The sequence below is a fragment of the Columba livia genome, chromosome 2 (genome assembly GCF_036013475.1).
Source record: "Columba livia isolate bColLiv1 breed racing homer chromosome 2, bColLiv1.pat.W.v2, whole genome shotgun sequence".
Taxonomy (NCBI): Eukaryota; Metazoa; Chordata; class Aves; order Columbiformes; family Columbidae; genus Columba; species Columba livia.
Window position 1 is genome coordinate 134372667 of NC_088603.1, and position 23069 is coordinate 134395735.

The window sequence follows — 23069 nt, forward strand, 5'->3', positions numbered from 1 at the left end:
TCATCTGTCAATAAGGAAGTACTGGCAGTGGTCATGTATCCTGAAAAATCCCCTGGCTTTTGAAATGTCATCCACAAACTTATTCTGACAACTTCTGGCATGAGGAGCTGCTGAGCCCTGCTGGTATGCAAACTTGGGACACAAAACCAAATTGTTTGTCTTGGGGAGGGAGCTGTTTTATTTCTATTGTCTAATAGGCCTCATCTGTCTCATTCTTCTTTAGCTGGGTTAACTCTGCAGTGCTAAGAACTGGAAGCTTAATTTACAAGGAGCGAAGTTCAATACTCTAGGCACCATTTGAACTCTGAAGTAACTGCAGTTTGCATATCTGAGAATGTGATTTTTTATTTTTTTTTTTTCCCAAGGTCTAAATGCTGTCATTATTTCTGCTGCAGTCAGTTACAAGCATGACAATAACCAGCCTGAGACAATTTTAATTTGATCCCCAAGGTGCAGTAGTATTACTGCCTTTGCTGAGCCTGGCCTGACAGGTGGCTCATGGCTCATGGCCACTTCTTGCCCTTTGGAGGCTCCTGGCCAAGGAGGCAGCTAGCTGGTGACCTTCTCCCTAGAGGAGGTAGAGGGTGGCTACTTGGGCAGCAAACCCAGGCACCTCATACCTTGTTGTCTGGCCTACGAAGCCTTACCGTGGCCAGGAGTGAGGCAGTAGAGACAGGAATCATCTGGTGAGCACCAAGCTGTCACCAGTCTCTCTAGTCCCAGGATAGGGAACAGAGACTCATAGTCACAGCCTTATCCCCATGGCTGCCGAATCACAACTCTTACCGCAGCCACATTTCAGTGCAAGGGATCAATAGCAAAGCCAAGCTGCACGTCTTCTGCTGACACGATACACCAAACATTTTCGAAGCACTGAAAACTAAGTGCTGAGATGCAGATGGCACACAGCTGCTGTATTTTCTGTTACTGGTGTTGACCCTCCAACCAAGCAGCAGTCCTCAGACACCTCATTGCAACATTCCCGAGCTCCACTTAACTATGTGTCTAGATACCACCTAGTGTGCCATAAGGCTTGCCCTTCTAGAAAAGCTTGAAGGCATGTGTTGCATATGCCAGTGAATTTAGGGAGAAAAAGGACTTTTTGTGCTGATTGCAGAAACAGAGGCACTTTGAACTGTCAGCTTTGGGGCATCTAAATCTGAAAGGCAGCAGTCTTAACATTTCAGTATAAAAGTCACTGATAGATTTAGCAGTTTTGAGTTTAAATTGAATCAAAATCGGGAAGTCTTAAAAGGCTCTAAATACGCATTATTGAAATAGAGATTTATGTTTTTATAATTTTTATTTTTTAAGAGGAAAAATATGAATTATTTCCACATCTTAGAGAATTTAACCAGAGTATTTTCATTGGAACCTGGACAAACTATAGTCTTGAGTAAAGTTCCGGATACTCACTCCAAAGGCTAATGAAAGTCAAACCTTTCAAAGACCTTTCACCTATGGGCATGTTCTAATGTTCGCTGTAACTATTAGAAAAATCTTATGATTCCTATACATATTTATTGATAGAGATGTGCTGTAGAAAATATCCAGCAATCAAAAATGTTAAAAACCAAAAGGTATGTAGAGACACTAGAAAAAGTCCAAGTTTATTGAGCAGGCTCAACAGTCTAGTGCAGAAATATTTTTTCAATATGTATTCACAGATAACTTCCTGTTTATTTAAGAAATGCAAAAATGCTATCAAGCTTTGCAATATGCTTTCCCGTTTTCCAACAAGTACAGTGCAATCTTGCAAGCAATGGTTAAATCTTACACTTCCTTTTTGGCTTCTCTATCAACGATAATATGTTCATGTTCTGGCTCTAACAGGAGTGCGTTGGATTTGCTGGCTGGCTGTTGTGTAAGCATCAACTATATTGGAGCTACACTAGGAGTAAGAAACAGGAAGAAACCAGCTGGTGAAACACAATCATACGCTGGCAGGAAATATGTGACTATTTGTCACTCCTTCCCCAGAGAAGAAAAACAGTAGGTGGCAAATATTCAGTACCATCAAGTATCCAGCAGAGAGATTAAAACTCCTTTTCTCCATGCCGGGGTACTCAGAGTTTTACTTCAATGTGGACCATGGCTACTTGGAGGGTCTGGTCCGAGGCTTCAAAGCCGGGATCTTGACAAACGCAGACTATGTCAACTTAGCAGAGTGCGAGACACTAGAAGGTAAGTCTGCTGGTTTATTTTATTTAGGAAAAAATACTGTTTCTTAGACCTCTGAAGAAAGGAAGGTAAAAGACTAAAGTATTGAGAGCTTATCTTAAAAACAGAGATAAACCTGACACACTTTGAAGAACTGTTCTCATAATTAAGTTAATAGGTTCCATATAATTTACCCTAGGTTTGTACAGACTGTGATTTGCAAAGCAAGAGATGATGGGATTTTGTAGTTTACTGATAGAGTTTGGAAATCTCATCCACAGATTTCCTATGAAGGTCGATAACCTTCTCAAAGATTTTAACCTTGCTATAGAACTGTTCAGGTGTAGAAGTTTCATATCATTTCAGTTGGATAAAACAGTTCACAAAACCTTATTAAAAGGTTACCATTTGGCACTGAGTTTCTCTACAAAAGATATAATTTTAGTACTGTATTACTTCACAAGTTTTAGGGCAGTTGGGGACATTCTACTCACCAAGAGGAGAAAACTGGACTTCTCAAAGATAAAACTGAACTACTCTCAGGCTTAAGGGGAAAAAAAAAAAAAAAAAAGCAGCTTTTTTCAAGGTGACTTTGCCACAGCAATAAAGAGAACACAGGCTAGTTTCCAAAACAGCTTTCTGTGACCGAGACTGGTCACAGCCTGATGAAGACAGACTTGCACAAAGAATCATATGACACACCTATAGACTTCTGGCAGGAAAAAAATGCAACAGAAAAAAACCAAAACACCTTTCTAAAGGAACATAAAATTTATTTCCCTGACTCTAAATAAAAGCTATAATTGTACACTGAAATAATTTCTATAACATGCAGTATATTAGATTCATTTGGAAAAGGAACAAGGAGAAATAATAAGCTCCCTCTGTTTTAAACATTGTTTGCTTCATGTATGCAGTAACGGATTTTGTGAAACGAGCAGTGCAGAACCTGGTGATTCCCATATACAACCGAGTTTTGAGGCTATTAATATAATAACAACATACGTCTGGAAAAGGTTGAATGCCATTCATCTTGCAGGTTAAAACAGCTACATTTAATTAGATACATGTAGGTATTCACTTGTCAGCAGGATAAAGTTACAGTTAAAGAAGAGATTGTCAGTACAGCAAATGGGATCCAGAGACTATTCAGCTGAGTGCAGGTACCTACTTCAGCTGACAAGCTGGAGAGCTGTACCAGCTCTCCATTCCATACAATGGCAGTTTAGACACAGAGAACACATGTACACACTTACTCTGAGAATCAAAACCTATTCCTTATGTCAGCTGGGCAAAACCAACAGTTTCTGTAGCCTATTTGTACCAGCAGTTGTGATATATGTGACTTACACAATTAAATACACTTCCCTTTTTTATCTGTTAATCTATGTATCTTTCTCCATTGTAACATTTTCTACTTCTTTTAGACAGCGAACAGATTTCCACCGGTTATCTACCAAATGTATTATTTATAATGAAAATATGAGAAATATTACATTCATACCTGAGACTAAATAGACTTATCTCTATGCACATATAGGACGCTATAATATTGAACTTGCACCACAAGTGTACAGTGCACCAAAAATACAGACCCCTATTTCTAAAGTAAAAAATGCAGCTTTATGCATGCATTGTATCTTGTTTCCAATTAAAAGATCCAGCACGCGGATCTGTGCTATAGTACTATCACACTTGCCCAATAGTGCCTTCAGCTCATGTATTCACATTAAAAGGTAATAAATGTATCCCATTCTGTGGCATAGCACCAGACCACAAAAACTGGCCTAAGTAAAAAATATTATAAATATGCGAAAACAAACAAAGAGGAACAAAATCAAAACCACTCCAAGTAACACATAAACAGAATAAAAAAGATCTTTTAATTTCAAAGTGGTTTTTATATCTCTAGAAGGAAAACCATAATGTCAGTACAGAAGAACCACAAGAAAAACTGTAGGTTACTACTTTACATCTGCTTGGCAATCACGAAGTACAACAGTGAGAGGGAAAGAAAAAAGGGAGAATACAAATTGACATGATAACATTGTGTCCTGTCAATTCAGGGCCATACAGAGAGGAGAAGAGGCTTTCAGCTTAACTTGGACATCCTTTTGGGCTTGTTTGAATTATTATAACTTCCATGGAGCTTACTTGTGGAGTGCAACTCTGGCTGAAACCTCTGCTGCATGGCATGCTGCTAGTTTGGCCCAATGTCATCACCTGTTTCAGGGAAATGGGATCCCCAGAGAAACCCTGCTGACAGTCTTTGAGGAAGAATATGGGGAGGGAGGGGGTAAATTCAGTGCTTTATTCTTTTCTTGCTTTCTCGTGTGGTGGAAGGACTACTGCTCTCTACAAGGGGGACTAGCTCACAGAAGGAAAACCAGTCCAGCTCTGGTCCCACCAACATCGCTGAGATAAGTTCACACAAGTTGCCAGAGCCAGGACACTCCAGCAGGCAGTGGCTGAAATAACCGGTGGCAGCTGGCTACCAAAGTGAGGAGCCAGACAAGACACCATGTGCTTGGTGCCAAGAGACCAGGTCTTTGTTCAAGTTCTAGCAATGCTCCTTCTTTCTGATCAGCATTATTCCTGTCTTAACTGTGTTAATTTTAAACTAGTTTCCCTCTGCGCATTATTTCCCTTTAGACATACTGTTGTGTTTGTTTGCTGTTCCATTGTGAGTAAAATCATGTGATTTAAAATCACATTACTTAATGTCATACATTTCCTACATATGATTTTCTTGCATATAACTGTATGAGGAAATACATTACACGGATGGATGACAATAATACCAATAGCCAAAATACAGTAATTTTCTTTCCTAGGGATCTTGTGGACATGCTGAAAAGTTCAGGGTCTTGTGTAGGTCTCCAAGAGCCTGAGAAAAGGAGCAGCTACAATCACAAAGAAGTTTTGGTGAAAAGGAATGTCCAAAGTCCATGTAACACTCAGCCATCTACTCCTGCCAGGTCATCAGCTCACATTAGTATAATGGTAAAAGTGTCTGTGTTAGTCCCCAGGTCTTATTTATGCCAACAGCCAAGAGAAGACTATCATTTAAGACCAGCAGGGCAGTCTCCGAGCTGCACTGAGCTCTGTCATGGTGTGAACTCAGATCATTACATTCCTGGATGACTATTTTCTCAATTGTTTTGGCCAAGGCCATGAGATAGGGTTGAATATTGTTTCTTACATAGAATATGCCTGCTAGCATTTATTAAATTGTTTAGAAGAAATACTTCTCTAAAGTAGGCTGTGGAAGTGGTCATAAATCCAAAATTCCTGGGCATAGTATTTCTTGCATAACTTTTGAGAGCCAGGTGGAGCTATATAATGTGTTACAGCTAATATTTTTCATTACTTACTTTAGGGCATGGTTTCTGAAGCCACTCAGACAGACAGAGTATTGAGGAAGGTAACACAGTCTAGTCAAACTATTCTCAGTCAGTAGTTTTGGTTTCTGTTCATCTCATGATGATGTTAAACACATCTCAGAATGTTCAGTACTTGGGGCTGATATTTGGGTTTTGCAGTCTGCTTTAGGTCCTAAGCCCCTGAAAACCACTGTGTTCAGAATTCACTTAGGGAGTGTGACTCAAGGTAGGTATCAGTGGTTCATCTGAAACAGAATTGAGGAAAGCTGGCATTCAGCTCTCTGCATGTCATGAGGTAGTATTATCTGATCACACCATATGCCAAGTAGTTTTACCTTTGCAATAAAAAGAGTTTTCACATAAAATGTAGATGTGACATGAAAATATTAGTAATTTTTTTATAAGTCAGTTTACATACTTAAACTAATTTCTGGGCATAAATCTGCATTTTTACTTATATCTTAATATTTCTTACCTTTCTTACTTGAATTAAGTGGTTTTCCTTTTTCATATTATCTTTCTTCCTCCTGTGTGGAAACCTGTATTAAAACTACTACTACTTCCCGGTTTCTGACTCTGAACATTGAAAAACTTCTGCCTTCTTTTGTCAACGGTTTTGTGATGACCTATGTGGTTTTCAGAAGCAATTACTTTACAGTGGTAGTATAAATTCAGTCTGTTGCAGGACAATCTAGAGAAATGTTGACAGTTCCAGAGAACTAAGTGAGGCTGCCCTGTCCAAGGGTTTTTTGATGTAATGGGTAATGGGAGCTCGGGTGGCAGCCAACCTGCAGAGAAAACTCTGAGGGATATCTGTCTCAGGAAACTAGAGTCCTAGATGTAGGAGTCTGAATTCGCAATGTATTTTATTCATTCTTTTGCTTTACATCTCAGTGTAGGCAGCCTTATTACATTCTAAGGAAGTATATGCATGGGGAATTAAGAAACAGCAGCTGCCATACTGATAAATGCACACCTTGCTAACTGCATATTAACTTCCCTTACAGGTACACTTTCTTTTTTCAGTCAGTGGGAGTGTTGCTGTTTTTTTCAGATTTTATCTGGAAATCTAATCATTATGAATGCCCAAAACAAATATTTAATTTACAGTAGTTTTAATATAGCCTTTAAACATACTTAGGAAACATAGCAGGGGTTTTTCTAAAAGGAAATATTAAGCTGCTTTCAACACCAAGAACTGATTCAAATGTTTACTTTTGCCTCATGGTAGAAAATGCTGGGCAGAGGAAAATTATCAAATGAATTCTTTGATGCGACAAAAGCTTCTTTCAACTTTGTTGTTGTTGTCTAATTAACCTATTTTCCTCAGTTGTCAAGGTCAGGAGCTCAGATGGAATATGTCATGATAACCCAACTTTCTGGAACAGCTTCTTAGGATCTGGTAGCAGCAGCCATAAATCAGCCAAAGCCAAACCAGAAAGGCTGAGTGTGTAAATGTGCCCCTTCAACTGCTCCACGGCAGAAGCCATTTGGAGCCCTGAATCTGAGCCAGGCAGGATGTGTTCTCTTCTTCAGGCAGCCTGATAACATAAGATTATAGTCTTAGGTTACAGTCTGAGATGTAAATGCTTCATATGAAAATTTAATCTAAATAAAGATAAATGATGATTCTTATTGATGTATAACTGTCCACAGGAGTGCAGGAGACAAAACAACTGACCTATTATAATAGTGCAAATTAGTCAAAGAGAAATATTGAACAAACCTGAAAGGGAAGGGGCCTAGGACAACAGTAATTAACACTGTGCCCAGTGTGGCTGCAAATGAAAGCTGCTGGTGAAACTTCTGACAAAGGCATAGATTATTTGCGCTTTCCTATGGTATGCAGTAAGTCTTACTGGTAGAAGGCAGTACAAATTTGCATTAATTATGCATTTACTCTATATTAAACAATGCAAAAAACCTTTTCAATAGAGGATGATCACACCCTTGATATAAAAATATAATGTTAGAAATAATTTTTTAAAATTTGGTTTGTAAACAATATAATGTCAGTTTATTCTCATGATCTTCCTTGAATCTCATTCCAGATTTGAAGTTACATCTACAGACTACAGACTATGGCAACTTCCTGGCTAATGAAACTGGCCCTCTCACGATTTCCACCATTGATGATAAACTGAAAGCCAAACTTCTCACAGAATTTCATTACTTTAGAAACCATGCTTTTGAACCACTTGCCACTTTTCTGAATTTTATCACGTAAGTACTGTTACCACACAGCTTATATTATAGGCACAAAGCAAAAGCACAACTACAAGTTAAAACAGTGCAGATGCATTGTACTGGAATTTCTATTATGTTTCAAAAATGTCAAAATTACTTTGATACTGTAATATTTACATACTTTATTTGCTAATATATGTTCTGAAAATTTGTTTATGAAGAGCTGTTGCCTTTGCAACTACTTATTTTAAAGAATACAAGCAGGATTATTATTTTTTTTTTTTACAGTGGCAGGAGGAGCCGTAGAGTTTGAGAAAAATGGTTATTTTCTAATGTTATCCAAGCCAGAGAACTTGCAAAATATAACTTTGTGGGTATGACTAATGCAAGACGAGAAACTGGGGCTGTTTAGCCTGGAGAAAAGGAGGCTGAGGGGAGACCTTATCGCTCTCTACAACTACCTGAAAGGAGGTTGTAGCATGGAGGGTGTTGGTCTCTTCTGCCAAGTAACAAGCAACAGGACAAGAGCAAAGAGCCTCAAGTTGCATCAGGAAACATTTAGGTTGGATATTGGGAAAACTTTCTTCAATGAAAGGGTTGTCAGGCATTGGAACAGGCTGCCCAAGGACGTGGAGGAATCACCATCCCTGGAGGTGTTTAAAAGACATGTAGATGTGGTGCTTAGGGACATGGTTTAGGGGTGGACTTGGCAGTGACAAGTAACAGTTAGACTTCATGATCATAAAGGTCTTTTCCAACCAAAATACTTCTGATTCTATTACCAATTTTGTGATATACAGGGCAGTGACTTAATTCCCAGGCATGCAGCAAGTTCTAGAGTTTTTTGGAATAGGGAAAGACTACACATCATATACCTACCATACTTTTAATACCATTTGAACATTAAGAACGGAAGAACTTTATGTTGCAAGATACTTAAATCCAAGAGATGTTTGATGTCAGATGAAGCAGAAGTTCTTATCCCAATACAGTTATAAAAAGACAAAACTTTTGAATAAATACGTTTAAAAGGGATCTGCTTCATAACAGCATAACAACGTGTATTAGTGAAACACCACCAGGATATTTTACCTGTTTACTCCTGCTGATCTTATATTTTTAATATATTATAACAAGATCACTAGACTGTTCAGTTTACTTTCAAAGGAGTATTTTTATCATATCAGCAAAAGAGAGTAGATTTCTTTTCCAAGTGCAGTTTTAGGCTAAGATATCAACAGGACCTTAGAGACTGCCCTATGACAGCTGTGACCTAAGGCATATATTGTTTACATTATATGTGAAGATATATTATAAATGAAAATATTAAAATTATAGCAACCTTTTTCTCACACTGATTGACATGTCTGTGTACAAGTGTATGCACAAATTCTGCACACTGTTTTCTAGTAATGTAAACACTAATTTAAGATATTAACACAATTATTAAGTCATTGAACTACATTTCATCAGATACTTGAGCTCCCTCACAGATTTTGTGTGAGATCACATTAATCTCTATATGTCTCTAGCTGTGTTCTGAACCAACAATGCAAGCTGAAGACTGTAATCCTTGTTATAAGCAACCCACAGGAATAGTTTCCACATTTTCTAGTTATTGATAAGATTTTTATCAGCCTCTCTGACAGTAAGACAAGTAAGAAGCTTCTACAGAAAACTTCTACTGAAAACTTTTAGCAATGAAGAAGAAATCTGTGAGAACCTGTTCTTAGCTTCCTCATGGAAGAATGTTTAAAGATGTGTGAGAAGAAAGCCCTAAGACTGGTCCATCTGCATGAACTTTTAGTATCTAGCTTCCTACGCACTTCTCTGTCCAGCTGGTCTACAAGAAATAACAAAAACCAAAACTAGAGAAGTTGCTAGCTCAGGTGATTTACTTTTTGATACCATTCATTGTCACTTCTTACAGTGAATCTACATTTCACAACTGTTGTGGTTATCATATTCATGTTTCAGATTGCGCTTCTTTCAAACCGTCCCTTTCCCAAACTCAGTCGTGTTTAAAATCAGTACTGTGTGTTACCTACTTGCTATTTCAAAGCTTCTATTTGTTTTCAATAAATGAGACATTGATACAGAGAGAACATATAAACCTGCAAATACTGTGGTCATTTCTGACATTAGCATTATTAGTAATTTTCAAAATTCTTGGGTTTGTATTTTTTCAAAGGAAAGTTCATTATAAAGATAAGGTTCATTGCTTTTGCTTTTTCTTCCAAATATAGATACAGCTACATGATTGACAACGTAATTCTTTTAATAACTGGCACATTACATCAGCGGCCCATAGCTGAACTTGTTCCCAAGTGCCATCCACTGGGGAGTTTTGAGCAAATGGAAGCAGTCAGCATTGCCTCCAGCCCCACCGAGCTGTTCAATGCCATTTTGGTTGACACACCACTAGGTAGGAACACCAAATTATTTCTTATTTGCTTCCTGAAACTATTCATCCTGTATTCTTAAGGCTATCTCAGAGGGAATAACATGCTTTCTGCTGGATATGCTTTGTTTTGTTAACAAAAAACATGGAGTGTGGATCAAGCACTTTTGAAGTGGATTTTAGGACATTTTCTAGTAACATTTATTAACAGGTTCTATATCAACCTTGGGTAGCAGACACAAAGAAAACATTCTACTCAAGAAGTGTAATGGATATCTTTTGTACCCAAAGTAGCCACTGATTCAGAGCTTCTAGATTTTTATTTCAACAGCTGCATCTATAATTAAAAAATGTAAGAAATCTTGCCTATCTCCAGCTAAGGGTAAAGAAGAAGACAGTTACTAATGAATATTAGATGTTGTGGTAGAACCTGGATTCCCTCTTGGGCTTTGGGCATGATTCGAACACAGAATAAAAATCCTTATTTTGAAGAACTAAATCAAAAAGCAAACCAGTGAGGCTTGGGAATGTCACATTCTGCAATTGGGATGAAACTCTGCTTACTGTGCTGCAGCAGCCAACATGAACAAACAAAAGCTACCCAGCTGTGGGGCACCGCTGGGAAGGGTACTGAGAATAAAAGAGAACTGGATGGATTTAAGCATATATGAAACCACTGTGTGTTCTCGAGTACTGTGAGTGGGTTTGGGTTCTGCTTCTCCAGAAGACAATGTGGGCTGGCCCCAGACGGAAGCCAAACCCTCACTCAGCCTCCAGCAAGAAAAGGGGGGAAGAACAAGGGGGAAAAACAAGGAGCTTGTGGGTTGAGATCACTGACCACTTACTGCTGCAAGCAAAACAAATTAAACTTGGGGAAAATTGATTTATCTTTGATTAATACTTATGTATTTACTGATTCAGGCATTAGGAAACAAACAAACAAACAGAAAGAAACGAACATTTACATACTTTGGGGAAACACCTTTCCTCCCCCCTTTTCCACTGCTTCTCTCCAGGCTCCTCTCCTTTGCCCACTTGTTCTCACCACAGGTAACGCTCAGTCCCTGCGGAGAGGCAATGAGCAGTGCCAGGAAGAGATGGAGTTTACAGTCAGTGTGTGGTGGTTACACTCTGCTTCTCCTTCCTCCTCACACTTCCCTGCTCCACCGTGGGCTCTCCATGGGCTGTAGTTCCTGTCAGGAGTCTGCTCCAGTGTGGGTCCCAGCAGGGAGTACCTGCTCTGGCACAATTGAGCGGCTCCTCCTTTGCTGACCTTGGTGTTCCGTCTGCCGTTTCTCAAAGGGTTTTTTTCCCCCTCCTCCTCTCTGCATCCTGTGTTTTTTGCCCTTTCTTACATATATTTTCCCAGAGGTGCCACCTGCCTGGCTGGGGAGCTCAGTTGCGCCCTGTGGTGGGTCTGCTGGAGCTGGAACCAGCTGTGTCTGGCACAGGGCAGCCCCAGGCTCTCCTCACAGGAGCCGCTCTGCAGCTCCCGCTGCCAGCACCTGGGCACCCACACCCCATGCAGGGAAACCAGAGAAGGTCCAGAGCAGGACAGACAGTGTGAACAAGGAGATAGCGCTGCCACGTGCAGGCAGACTGAAAAGGCTGGACTGCAGTTTGGAGAGGACAAGGCTGAAGGGAAATGTGGACAGTGTTTGCAAAGTCCCGAGGGCAGTGGTTCGTCCACAGTGAGATACAAACTGTTGTTTACCAAGTCCTTTAGAAGACCAACCAATGATAAGACAAGTGGCAGTGGGTATAAACTGGAACACAGAAGGTTCCATTTAAATATGAGAAGAAACTTCTTCATGGTGAGGGTAACAGAGCACTGGAACAGGCTGCCCAGGGAGGTTGTGGAGTCTCCTACTCTGAAGACATTCAAAACCCGCCTGGGCACATTCCTGTGTAACCCCTGCTCTGGCAGGGGGATTGGACTAGATGATCTTCCGAGGTCCCTTCCAATCCCTAACAGTCTGTGATTCTGTGACCAAATCCCTGCAGAAAACTAATTTTAAACCAGGTGAAATAAAAGAGTCTTTCTACACAGCTGGTAGTAAATTTCCAGGAAGTTTTTTGCTAAACAACTTTGTAAAAGCAGAGAGTAGTTTCAGATCTTTAAAAATATGGGACAAATTCCTGTGCAATGAATCTACAAAGAGATACTAAAGGGAGCTGTCAGGGCTACAGCTTCCAATGTTCTTAATCCAAAATCCAAATTCTGAAAGAGTAGGGAGAAGACCACAAAACACAGACAGGCTCACGTGGCCTCTTTAAATACATCTTCCATTGCCACTGTTTGAGACAACATTCTCTGCTGCACAGCGCTGGTCTGCCCCGCTTGCATAGCTTAGGAACAGCGAAGGATTGGCATACTTGTATTAGTTATGAATATAGTATTTTTTAGCGATTCAGCTGCACAAATGAACTTCACCCTCTGCCTCTCTGTCCAAAAACTTGCTCTTTAGCCAGTCCTGCAGAGGACCTGGAAGCACAGATAGTCAAGGCCAAAGCTTGTGCCCCTGACTAGTTGCAACCCCCACTAGTTGCCTTTCCCCCACTAAAGAGAAAGAGGGAAAATAGGATTCTCCTTAACAGTTGCAGAATACCTGCATGATTTAAGACAAAAATTATCTTTCATGTTCCTCACTAGGAAATCTCCCTAATGCCCAAACCGTATACTTCAGAGGAGATTAGGGCTTTCATTAGCATTTCCCATCTGATTCTCTCTGGAGATGTGGACTCTGGCTGCAGCACTGATTGATTCCCTTCACAGCAGATTCTCATTAAAAAGGAGGGTCTAGGAGGTTAAAGGGAAAATCAAGAGGATTTCTCTTCCTTTCTTGTACAACAGAAACCTCAGATCCTTGCTCACACACTGGTGAATGGCAATAGACAAGAGATTTATATTATCAGCATGTAGATTTATACAGCAATATAATAAACTCTGCTTTCAGCTGCTTTCTTTCAAGACTGCTTGTCTGAAAACGACCTGGATGAAATGAACATTGAAATAATGCGCAACAAACTGTACAAGGCAAGTTCTTGCAACATAACTATAATACTTGGGGTTTTTCAAATTGTCTTGGAAAAGGAGGCTGGTATAATTAATCCTGTTTTATGGATGGGGAAACAGAAGCATGATGAGATAAAGCAAGCTGTCTAAGGTCACTTGGTTGATGACAAGTCCAGGAATCAAATCCAGCTCCTTTCATTTGTACTCGACTGTTTGGCGAGCATTCAAATTTTAGGTCTGCATCCAAATTCTAATTTAATATCTCATTAATGAAAATGCTTTAGATGTCAGGCTAATATCTGCATCCATTTGTTTATGAATAACTCAGTTATTCACCAAATGCCATGGAACTGTTAGCTCCTAAATGAACGTAGACAGGCTTTTGGCTAACATTTGTTTTTATTTATAAACTAGAGGTGTGATTTGGAAAGGTCTAACTGCTTTGCGTCTAGGTAACACTTTTTTTACTTAAGGGGTTTGTTTAATTTTCATTTTAAAATTATCTTTAGCATTGCTACAGCAAACTGCTGTAAAGATACGCATGTTAACATGTGCCTTGCATTTTCAAAGTACTTTACAAGTATTACCACACAAGTCAATACTTTTAGGATGGTTTATTTAAAGGCCATACATTTTTCATTCTATTAATGCTTCCTCCTGGCACATTCTCTCCAAATTCTTTGTTATCTTCATTTCACAGTGGATGCCCCAGACTGCAGGAAGTATTCTTACAGGGATCTGATCACACTAGGGGGAAAGAAAAAAATTCTTCTGTTTGCCTTTCAAATTATACTTATAAATTCCTGAGCCAATATTTGATTCTTAAACATTCTGCTACTTCCTCTCATTCAAAACAACATCAGTTATGCTAATGTAATTTTAATTATTTCACAGTACTACTAAACTAGACACTTATCCCATTTGATAACATACAGATTTTATTCCTATATCCATACATTTACACTTACTAAATCCATTCTTTTGTTTTTTCTTCTCACTCTTCTGAGTATCAAGGGATCATTCTGCAAACACTTGTAAATTATTAATAGATCCTTTCTTCTCTGCATCAGCTGTCAATGTGATCAATTCTGTTTCAGCTCTACTATCAGACAGCACTGTACAGAACCTAATGCATAATCCCATGCTGTAGATCCTCCTTGAGATGTCTCTACTAAGAATTCACTTACTTGCATTGTTAGTGACAGCTTCTTTTGACAAGATGGTGCGAAGTTGGTGCAAACACATTTTGATAACATAAATGTTCCCAGAGACAGTACTCTGGTGGATGGAGAGCTAAGGGAAACAACATCTCTGAGATATTTAGGGGCTTTCCTGCACAGGCATTTTGAAATGGGTGTGAAGGCCAGAATCCTTAATGGAACAGAGGACTCTGCAGACCAGTATTACAGAAGCTTTGTTTGCTGTTCTGTCCTAATCCAGGGTTTAGGCTAGAGCAGCAGGGATTAGTTTGTGTATCCTCATAGTGCTGGTGCAACAGCCGTGGCACATTCCCAAATCCCCTCCTCCACACTATAAAATCAGAGTTTCCATCAGCCATCTGCTTATTATGCAGTGGAAGGTCAATGGAGCTCAAGATGTTCCATCTTTAGAATGCAAAGAAAACATAATATTTGTCATATAACATTTTCGAAAACATTTCAACCCATGTTGTAGTAACAAGGCATTTGCATTTTAATATTTCAACTTTCAGTCCAGCAAAGTAATTAAGCACGTACTTGAATTTAAATTAATAGGTAGAATTATCAAAGTTGATGGAAGTGTTTAAAAATGAGGTTCATGACTATGTGCTGTTCTGGCCCAAGTCTTAAGTATAATTTAAAATATTTCTCTTCTTCTTTCATGTAGTCTTATCTTGAGGCATTTTATAAGTTTTGTGAAAAACAAGGTGGTACTACAGCAGAAATAATGAGACCTATTCTTGAGGTAAGAAAAATTCAGTCTTTGTACATAAAAGTACTCCATAATGTTTTCATTATTAGGTTACTTTCTTTTTTCCTGTTCCTTCTCTCTCCATTTGCAAAGTTACCTGCCAAATGTTTGCTTCTCCACTAAATAATCACTGTTTTTCTAAGATGTAGTGAAGACCTTATTCCAGGATGACTTTTACCTCTTGACTAGAGAAGCAGCCAGTCCATTACCAAGGAGGAGTTAGCCTCAGTTAATATTTTTCTATAACAGACAGCAGAACAAAATAAATGGTTCACTAATCTCAAACTGTTGCCCCTTAACATTTTTCTGCATTATGTATAAAAACCAAAAGGTGGATTGTTCTTACACCTCCTAGCTCAACATTAAATTTGAGATAGCTAAGGTCTGACATTACCATGTATTTACTAATCAATAATCTTTGAGCTTCATGGCACTGTTATGTTTGTTTATTCTCCTATTAAATAGAATAGTTGAAGTTAGAATTTAGTGACCTTTGGAAGTAGTGTCATACACAAAACTCCAACATACCGTGTTTTATTTTTTCTTAACTCAGAAAAGTTTAATATTTATTTTTCCCATTACATAAAAAAATTCCTAACGTCCTCCTCCCCAAAGCATGCCTGCAGCGTAGTGAATGATATTTTTGTATCTGTTATTGTAAAAGATGTAAAAGATGCAGAAATTTATACAATTTAGTTCTCAACATTCAGGTCCATTTTTTTTTTCACGTGGTTTGTCACAATTCTCTGCGGAGTTTGACAGCCAGATCACCCATTTGCTTCCACGAGTCTCTTCTTCTGAATAAGCAAAACTTACACTCTGGAAACTAAACAAAATTCACTGAGCTCTGATGATATTATGTGAAAAGTTTGCACTATAGGAGAGAGAAAATAACCATGGGAGCTCATCCCTAAAGAAAGAGTGAACCCAAATTATGTCTTATGGAACAATATCCTAAAAGGGAATGCAATTTCATATTTTATTTAACCCATTTATGTTCTAAAGAAAATATTCTTAGCCAAGTTAAACTGGACAGAATTTAAGTATTTCAACTATTATTTTCTGAAAAATAAAAATCAAGAGATTGGCTGGTGGGGGTAAACACATTTCCCACTGTTGATTCAGATTTTTCAGAAAGTTCATTTTTAGCTAAAAATTTATGCTGAGAGCAGACTACTTACAACACTAGCTTAAATATGTTGTAAAACTCTCTTAATGCCAGTGATAACAGTTCGGTCTGTTATAAGCTTCTTTAAAATCCCTACCTAACATCAATCATGTAGGAGAACAAACTTTTCTATAGCAGATTCAATTTTCTATAACATTTTAATGATCTGAAGACACACATAGAGCAGATTGCTAGTGGCTGAACTCACAAAAAGCCCAATTTTAATTATTCAAAACAATACTTGCTGTTTATTCTGTAATCTTATACGTAAGACTACTAACCTGATCCCATCAGAATGAGGCTGAGATATTTAGCTCCCCACCTCCTTGATCACCAGTCACAATACCAGCCTTCCACATTAAAAGCACTGACGATCTCTCTTCCACAATGGACAACAAACGTCGCATGTTTAACCCTGAATCTAGCAAGAAATGGCAGGACTGCACTGCGGCTGGTGCTGTGCCTGTTGTTAGGGCCATATGCTAATTCTGAGGTAGCTGACACACTACTTCAGTTTCCCAGGTGGAAACTGAAGCACTGGAACCTAAGTTGGGGAATGATCCATTAGAGAGTAATGTAGGGGAGAGGGACCTGGGGGTCCTGGTTGAGAGCAGGATGACCATGAGCCAGCACTGTGCCCTTGTGGCCAGGAAGGCCAATGGCATCCTGGGGTGTATTAGAAGGGGGATGGTTAGTAGGTCCAGAGAGGTTCTCCTTCCCCTCTACTCTGCCCTGGTGAAACTGCATCTGGAATATTGTGTCCAGTTCTGGGCCCCTCAGTTCCAGAAGGACAGGGAACTGCTGGAGAGAGTCCAGCGCAGGGCAACAAAGATGATTAAGGGAGTGGAGCATCTCCTTATCAGGAAAGACTGGGGGAGCTGGGTCTCTTTAGTTTGGAGAAGAGACTGAGGGATGACCTTATTAATGTTTACAAATATACAAAAGGTGAGTGTCATGAGGATGGAGCCAGGCTCTTTTTGGTGACAAACAATGGTAGGACAAGGGGCAATGGGTTTAAACTGGAACATAAGAGGTTCCACTTAAACTTGAGAAGAAACTTCTTCTTGATGAGGGTAACAGAACACTGGAACAGGCTGTCCAGGGAGGTTGTGGAGTCTTCTACTCTGGAGACATTCAAAACCCGCCTGGACACATTCCTGTGTAGCCTCATCTAGGTGTTCCTGCTCCGGCTGGGGGATTGGACTGGATGATCTTCCGAGGTCCCTTCCAGTCCCTAGCATTCTATGATTCTATGATTCTATGCACTTAGGAAATGCTTATCCTGGGACTCGACCTCTACCTGCAGCAAACGAATGGCCCAAGTCACCAAGTAACTGCCTTGTGGCTTTACTCACTGTGTGGAACCTCACGTGCCAATAATTAGATGGATTGAGAGTTCTTTATGGATGGGACTGATCCTGTGAAGTTTCTCAAATGGGGAGCCACCAGAAGTAGGCCCCAAACCTGCTGGCATACTTTTTTTTCCAACAAAATATTACAAATCTAACAGCTAGATTTTACATGGCTTTAACAAGTTCAAAAAATAAAGCATTTTTCCTTCCAAAACAGTTTCACTAGGGCTGATATACCTGTTCATATTAATGAGGCAAGAGAAATTTCACCCTGTTAGTCATTAGCTAGAAATCTTTTCAAGTACACTTATTTTCTTCTCATTATTTCTCTGTTGTTTATTCATTTCCCTTACTCTGAAGTCAGTGCCAGGGGGCAGCAGGGTCCCTGTTACACTGTGTTCCAACACACCGGAATAGGATCTATGAATATGTGCTTATCTGCTAAAGTTGTAGAACTGTGTTGCAACTGCAGACCTATTATTCAACAGAAAATAGTACCTTTCTGCTTAAACAGTTCAAAAATTCACAGCATGAGAAATTTTGTAAACTGCCTAAAATGTGCATATACTGTATACGCTTCACTTGGAAGATTTTCCTGCATAATCCCTGCAACTAGCAAGGGCTCTGCTGTTCTTACAACATGCAAGTAAATAATAAAGGACAGAAGAACAGATTTAAATCAGACAGAACTGAGTAACATTATTTTTATATACCATTACTTTTTTAATTCATACTGTAAGAATGGCAAGTGAAATTTTGCCTAGTACAAAAGAACAACCAGAGATCTAGATATTAGAATGACTTTCAGCCTACTGGTGCAGGGAAAACACAGATACTACAGCATCTAAACCTGGCAGAAGAAATATAGCCCTTGATTCCACATGTTAAAAATTAACTGCTATTTGAAACACTTGAAAAGTTTGACTTGGCAAGTAAATAGCCTCCTCTACCTTATTAAACTATCATTTTAAATACGCAAATTCAGAAACTATTATTTTTTTCATAATTCCCATTAGCCTTTACTCTCAACAGCACTCTGAGTTACCCCAGAGCAGTACTATTGATTCTTGGCCCTTTCCCATATTATTTATAGGAGTATTATTCCATAATTTCAGAAGGGTGTGTGATGAGATTTTTTGTTGTCAACGTCTGGGTAACTAGGGAAACGAGGAAGAAGCAGAGATGATATTTTTCAGTACAAAAATCACAGAAAAAAAAAGCTGTGCTTGCAAAACACCATTTGATTTTCTAGTTAAAGTTTAACAAGTAGTTGCAAATAAGGATTTACAATTTTTAAAATCAGGTGTTTCTAATGATCTGAAGCCCACCTTTTTTTAAGTTTCTATAGTTTAGCTTCCTGAAAATAAACATATCCTGGCCTTATTTTAGGATGAGATCTCTAATAACACCTCTTTATTCTTTGTTTTGCATACTAAGTTTGAGGCAGACAGACGTGCTTTTATCATCACCATCAATTCATTTGGCACTGAGCTGAGCAAAGATGACCGAGAGAAGCTGTATCCAACCTGTGGAAAACTGTATCCAGAAGGCTTACACCTGTTGGCCAATGCAGATGACTACGAGCAAGTGAAGGCTGTTGCAGATTGCTATGCGGTATGTAATCTAATTTCTTAAAACAAAAAGCCAAAATACAAATACTGAACATCTCTTGATGTCAGCAAACTTTTCAAGAGTATTCACATAAGATAAAAGCATTTCTGAGAGAGAAAAAAATCAGCAAAGGTACAAAAGAGGCTATAAAGATGTATATGGAATTAAAGGCCTTTGATATGAAGACATAAGATGTATTATTACCTTTTACAATACAAAGTTCCTCTCACAGTGATGTTTAAATATGACCAAATCACATTCTAGTAAACAAAACTTTTCTTACTTCATTAACCCTCCCCAAACTGAGTTTCACTTCACAGCTGCTCCCTCCAAGATTCTGGAGGAAAAGCATAAGTCATTTTAAAACGAGCTGACCAAACAATTCATGTCACAGGTGAGTGCAAACCTGATTTATTGCTAGTGTACCATCAGAATGTTGTTCTGAAAAATTTTCTCTAAATCACGGATTGAATCAAAGAAGTAGCTGAAGTTTTTAATACTGATGCTAATAGTGTTGTTATTAAAGATGAACCAATACTTGCTTTATGAACTAGCTGTGATACTCTGACTACCTGTAATATTTAAGTTACCTCCAAGTAGGTAAAGAAAACAAAATGATGTGTGGTCTACTGCTTTTCCCACAGAAGAAACAAAGCTGCAGATGCACATCTGTTCCTGTGCATAAGCAGAATGTTAGAAGCATGTGTCACTATGTCAGCGTGTTACAGAGCAAGTCTGTTCAAGTGATGGTGGGATAGTCAGATGAATTTGGGAACCATTGTACTAGACCTATACTGCACTGCTACTTTATAGGAAAAACAAAACAAGTACACAGAGAAGCAAATTACACAGAAATGTATGATGTAAGAAATGGAATCAAATGTATCTGTGCAGAATATTCCACAGGATGACATATCAGACTAATGGATTTAGATACAATATTAATGCAGATAAAGCAAATCCGGCTGACTACTGGAAATAAAATGAGCAGCCATGTGAGGATCAGAGTTCAGGGTCTTGGCTCCATTTACAGCTCTGGCTCTGACGGATGCTATTTGTACAAGAAGTTCAGTGCTCTCTGTCCAAAGGAGTGAAAGGTCATGTGTCATTCTACAATAAGTCTCTTTTAGTGCCTTTGGTAAATTACTTTAAGCTGTAGGAAGTGGCGGTAACAAATACAAGAACAAAAGTGATTTTTCTTTCTTTTGCTGACTATATGCTTTTAATTTTTGATTTGTGTAGAACTAGAATCTATACATGAGTTCTTCTATACAGAAAGATTGTTTAATGTAGATTAATTAATAAAGTAATGTCGGGTGTCTGTGCTACACAGAATGGAAAAGTACCTTATTTCCATCGAGTGGTTGTCTATGCTTTTAGGAATACAAGGCTGTGTTTGAAGGTGTAGGGAGTGGCACTGGAGAAAAGACATTGGAAGATGCATTTTTTGAACATGAGGTAAGAGCTTCTAACCTTAAAATATCCAAATGAAAGTTACCCACCTGGAATAACATTTAAAACAAGAATGAGGTATTAGGCTTTTGATTCTAGTATACTGCATCATTCAGCTTCATATTCAAGAACACAGTATTTCTATGGCTATCAACATTTGGCTGCATTAAATAGAGGAGATTTACCTTTTTAAATGAAATAAATCTCAGGATATTCTTCTGTAGACTAGTTATAGAACTGTCAGCCTTGATAGCCTATTCAAGAGCCATCTCACATAAACCACTTAATGAAATTTCTTTTGTATAGTCTTTGAAGAAGGTATTTCATCACTGTCCTTTACTTACCTTCAATGTTGCTATAGTCTATTACCAAAGTTAATCCAGAGATGACATTTCAATTATATCTATACTCAAAAGACTCCTAAATATAGTCATGGTTGCAAAGGTACGTAGAAATCTTGATCATAAAAGCAGTCTTACAAATCACATCTGCCTTCTTTAATAATTTATCATAACACTTGTTTCATCTTTTCCACAGGTAAAGCTGAATGTGCTTGCATTCAACAACCAGTTTCACTTCGGAGTATTCTATGCCTATGTAAAGTTAAAGGAACAAGAATGTAGGAATATTGTATGGATTGCTGAATGCATTTCTCAAAGACACAGAACAAAAATTAACAATTACATTCCAATTTTCTAAATCTGAGAATTTATAATCCTACAATGCCCAAAAATGATCCATTGTTTCATAGAAAAGAAGAAAAATCTTATTTCAAAAGCTAACTCTTATTAGATGTTTTAAATTGTATTAATGATCCTCCTTATATACACCAGTGTAAGAAAAAGTAATGTAATTAGAGATGCGAGTAGTTTATAAGGAAATATTTATGGGCTTATTCATAGTTTTTGATGACAGATTTGTTCCTCACTGTGTTGTTTTAATTTAATGGATCAATAAAAACTCCCTGTAAGGCCTCACATACCTACTCCTTCTCTTTTGTGGAAGCAAGCTTTATATCAATAATGTTTGAAAAGCTCTTTAATGGCTTAATTTTTAATTAATGGTTTTCTCAAAGGGACAACTAAAACACTACTTCTGTCTTACACTTATAGTCTTTTTCATGGCATACAAAATTGTATGAAGGACTCAATACACAAATAAGAGAGAAATTTTAGGGTTACTCTGAGATTCTCCTTAAGGAGATCTGCCTGAACCTTTCCAACCGCGACAGTTCTCTGCAGCTAAATGTAAATAAGTAACTTCATTTTAATGAAAAAGTTTTCCCGTATTCCTTTATGGTCACATGAGGAGCACCATACATTTCAAACAACGGGTGTCTGATCTGCTCCACAGCAATACAAATGTCTTCTCCCAGCACACCAAAGACACCATCTTCATGTAGGCTCCAGGAAGATTATGAAACTTGAATGAAAATACCAGCCAAGTCTGTATCGGTTTTGCATCAGACACAAACAACACCAGCTCTGAGCTATTTGAGGACCTGGCTAAGACTGGTAACTAAAAATAGAGCCAACAGTTGAAGCCAGATTGTAGCAGGACAAGATTAATTCTGCTGAAGAAAAAGGAAGGATTTTCAAAAGCAATCAACATTCTGCCTTCATACTCCATGAAAAAAGTGCCCTCTTATCTCTGAAAGAGGCCATAACTTAATTTTCTGCATGAGTCCTTAGTTTCAGGCTGCACAACAGCAAATTGCAATCTTCAACTGACTATGCCTCCAGTAATACGATACAGAAACAAAATCCATTTCCTGCTGAGTAGACAGAAGAATAAAATAAATCTGATGTCAACACCTCAGAGTTATGGAAAACATTCAGGCATCATGGTTTTAAGAACTGAGATATTTCTGTATAATATATACAAGTCCATACGCACACATACCTCAAAATTAGAAAATTTTACCATTTTTGCAGATAAAACCACACTTCCTAAATTATAAACATTGCAAAGGGTTCTATCCCAGATCATGTCATACTGATTTAATAGAGAATTAAGGAGATTTTTAATATTTTGCTTTACTGTGAATCATAGAGAATTACTTTAAAAACACTTTAAGAGAGTTTCCTTTAGAAATAATTCAGTAGGAATTTAGAAAAATTGACTAAAAAGAAATAAGTGTATCATAAAATAATACAACTCTTATCTCTATATTGAGGCTTCTTTGTTTAGTGGATCTAGTAATTCAGAAGAAAAAGAAAGAAAATAATTGAACTGTAAGATTTGTAGATTGCGATTTCATTTTGGCACGTGTAGATTCTTCCCTGCATTGCTTTTACTATCTTCCTTAATTTTACTTCTTAATTTGTATTCCCCAGTCTAATCTGTGACAAACACTTTCCAGTTCACACCCATATCACAAGCCATATCA

General features: G+C 38.2%; 1 protein-coding gene across 1 annotated transcript; it reads left to right on the forward strand.

The window, feature by feature from the left end:
* The first annotated feature begins 1900 nt into the window (after positions 1–1900).
* Positions 1901–21657, forward strand: ATP6V0D2 (ATPase H+ transporting V0 subunit d2). Its single transcript, XM_005499467.4, has 8 exons — positions 1901–2184; positions 7595–7766; positions 9977–10155; positions 13089–13168; positions 15014–15091; positions 19055–19231; positions 20609–20686; positions 21218–21657. Exons 1-8 carry the CDS (start codon positions 2055–2057, stop codon positions 21377–21379), a joined length of 1056 nt encoding a protein of 351 aa, XP_005499524.1. The 5' UTR covers positions 1901–2054; the 3' UTR covers positions 21380–21657.
* The last annotated feature ends 1412 nt before the right edge of the window (positions 21658–23069 follow it).

Excerpts from the sequence above, each read along its gene's own strand:
- ATP6V0D2 (XM_005499467.4), top strand. The coding sequence starts at position 2,055 with ATGCCGGGGTACTCAGAGTTTTACTTCAATGTGGACCATGGCTACTTG. Across the intron at positions 7,767-9,976 it reads ACTTTTCTGAATTTTATCAC|ATACAGCTACATGATTGACA; the intron begins GTAAGTACTGTT and ends TTCCAAATATAG. Across the intron at positions 13,169-15,013 it reads TGCGCAACAAACTGTACAAG|TCTTATCTTGAGGCATTTTA; the intron begins GCAAGTTCTTGC and ends TCTTTCATGTAG.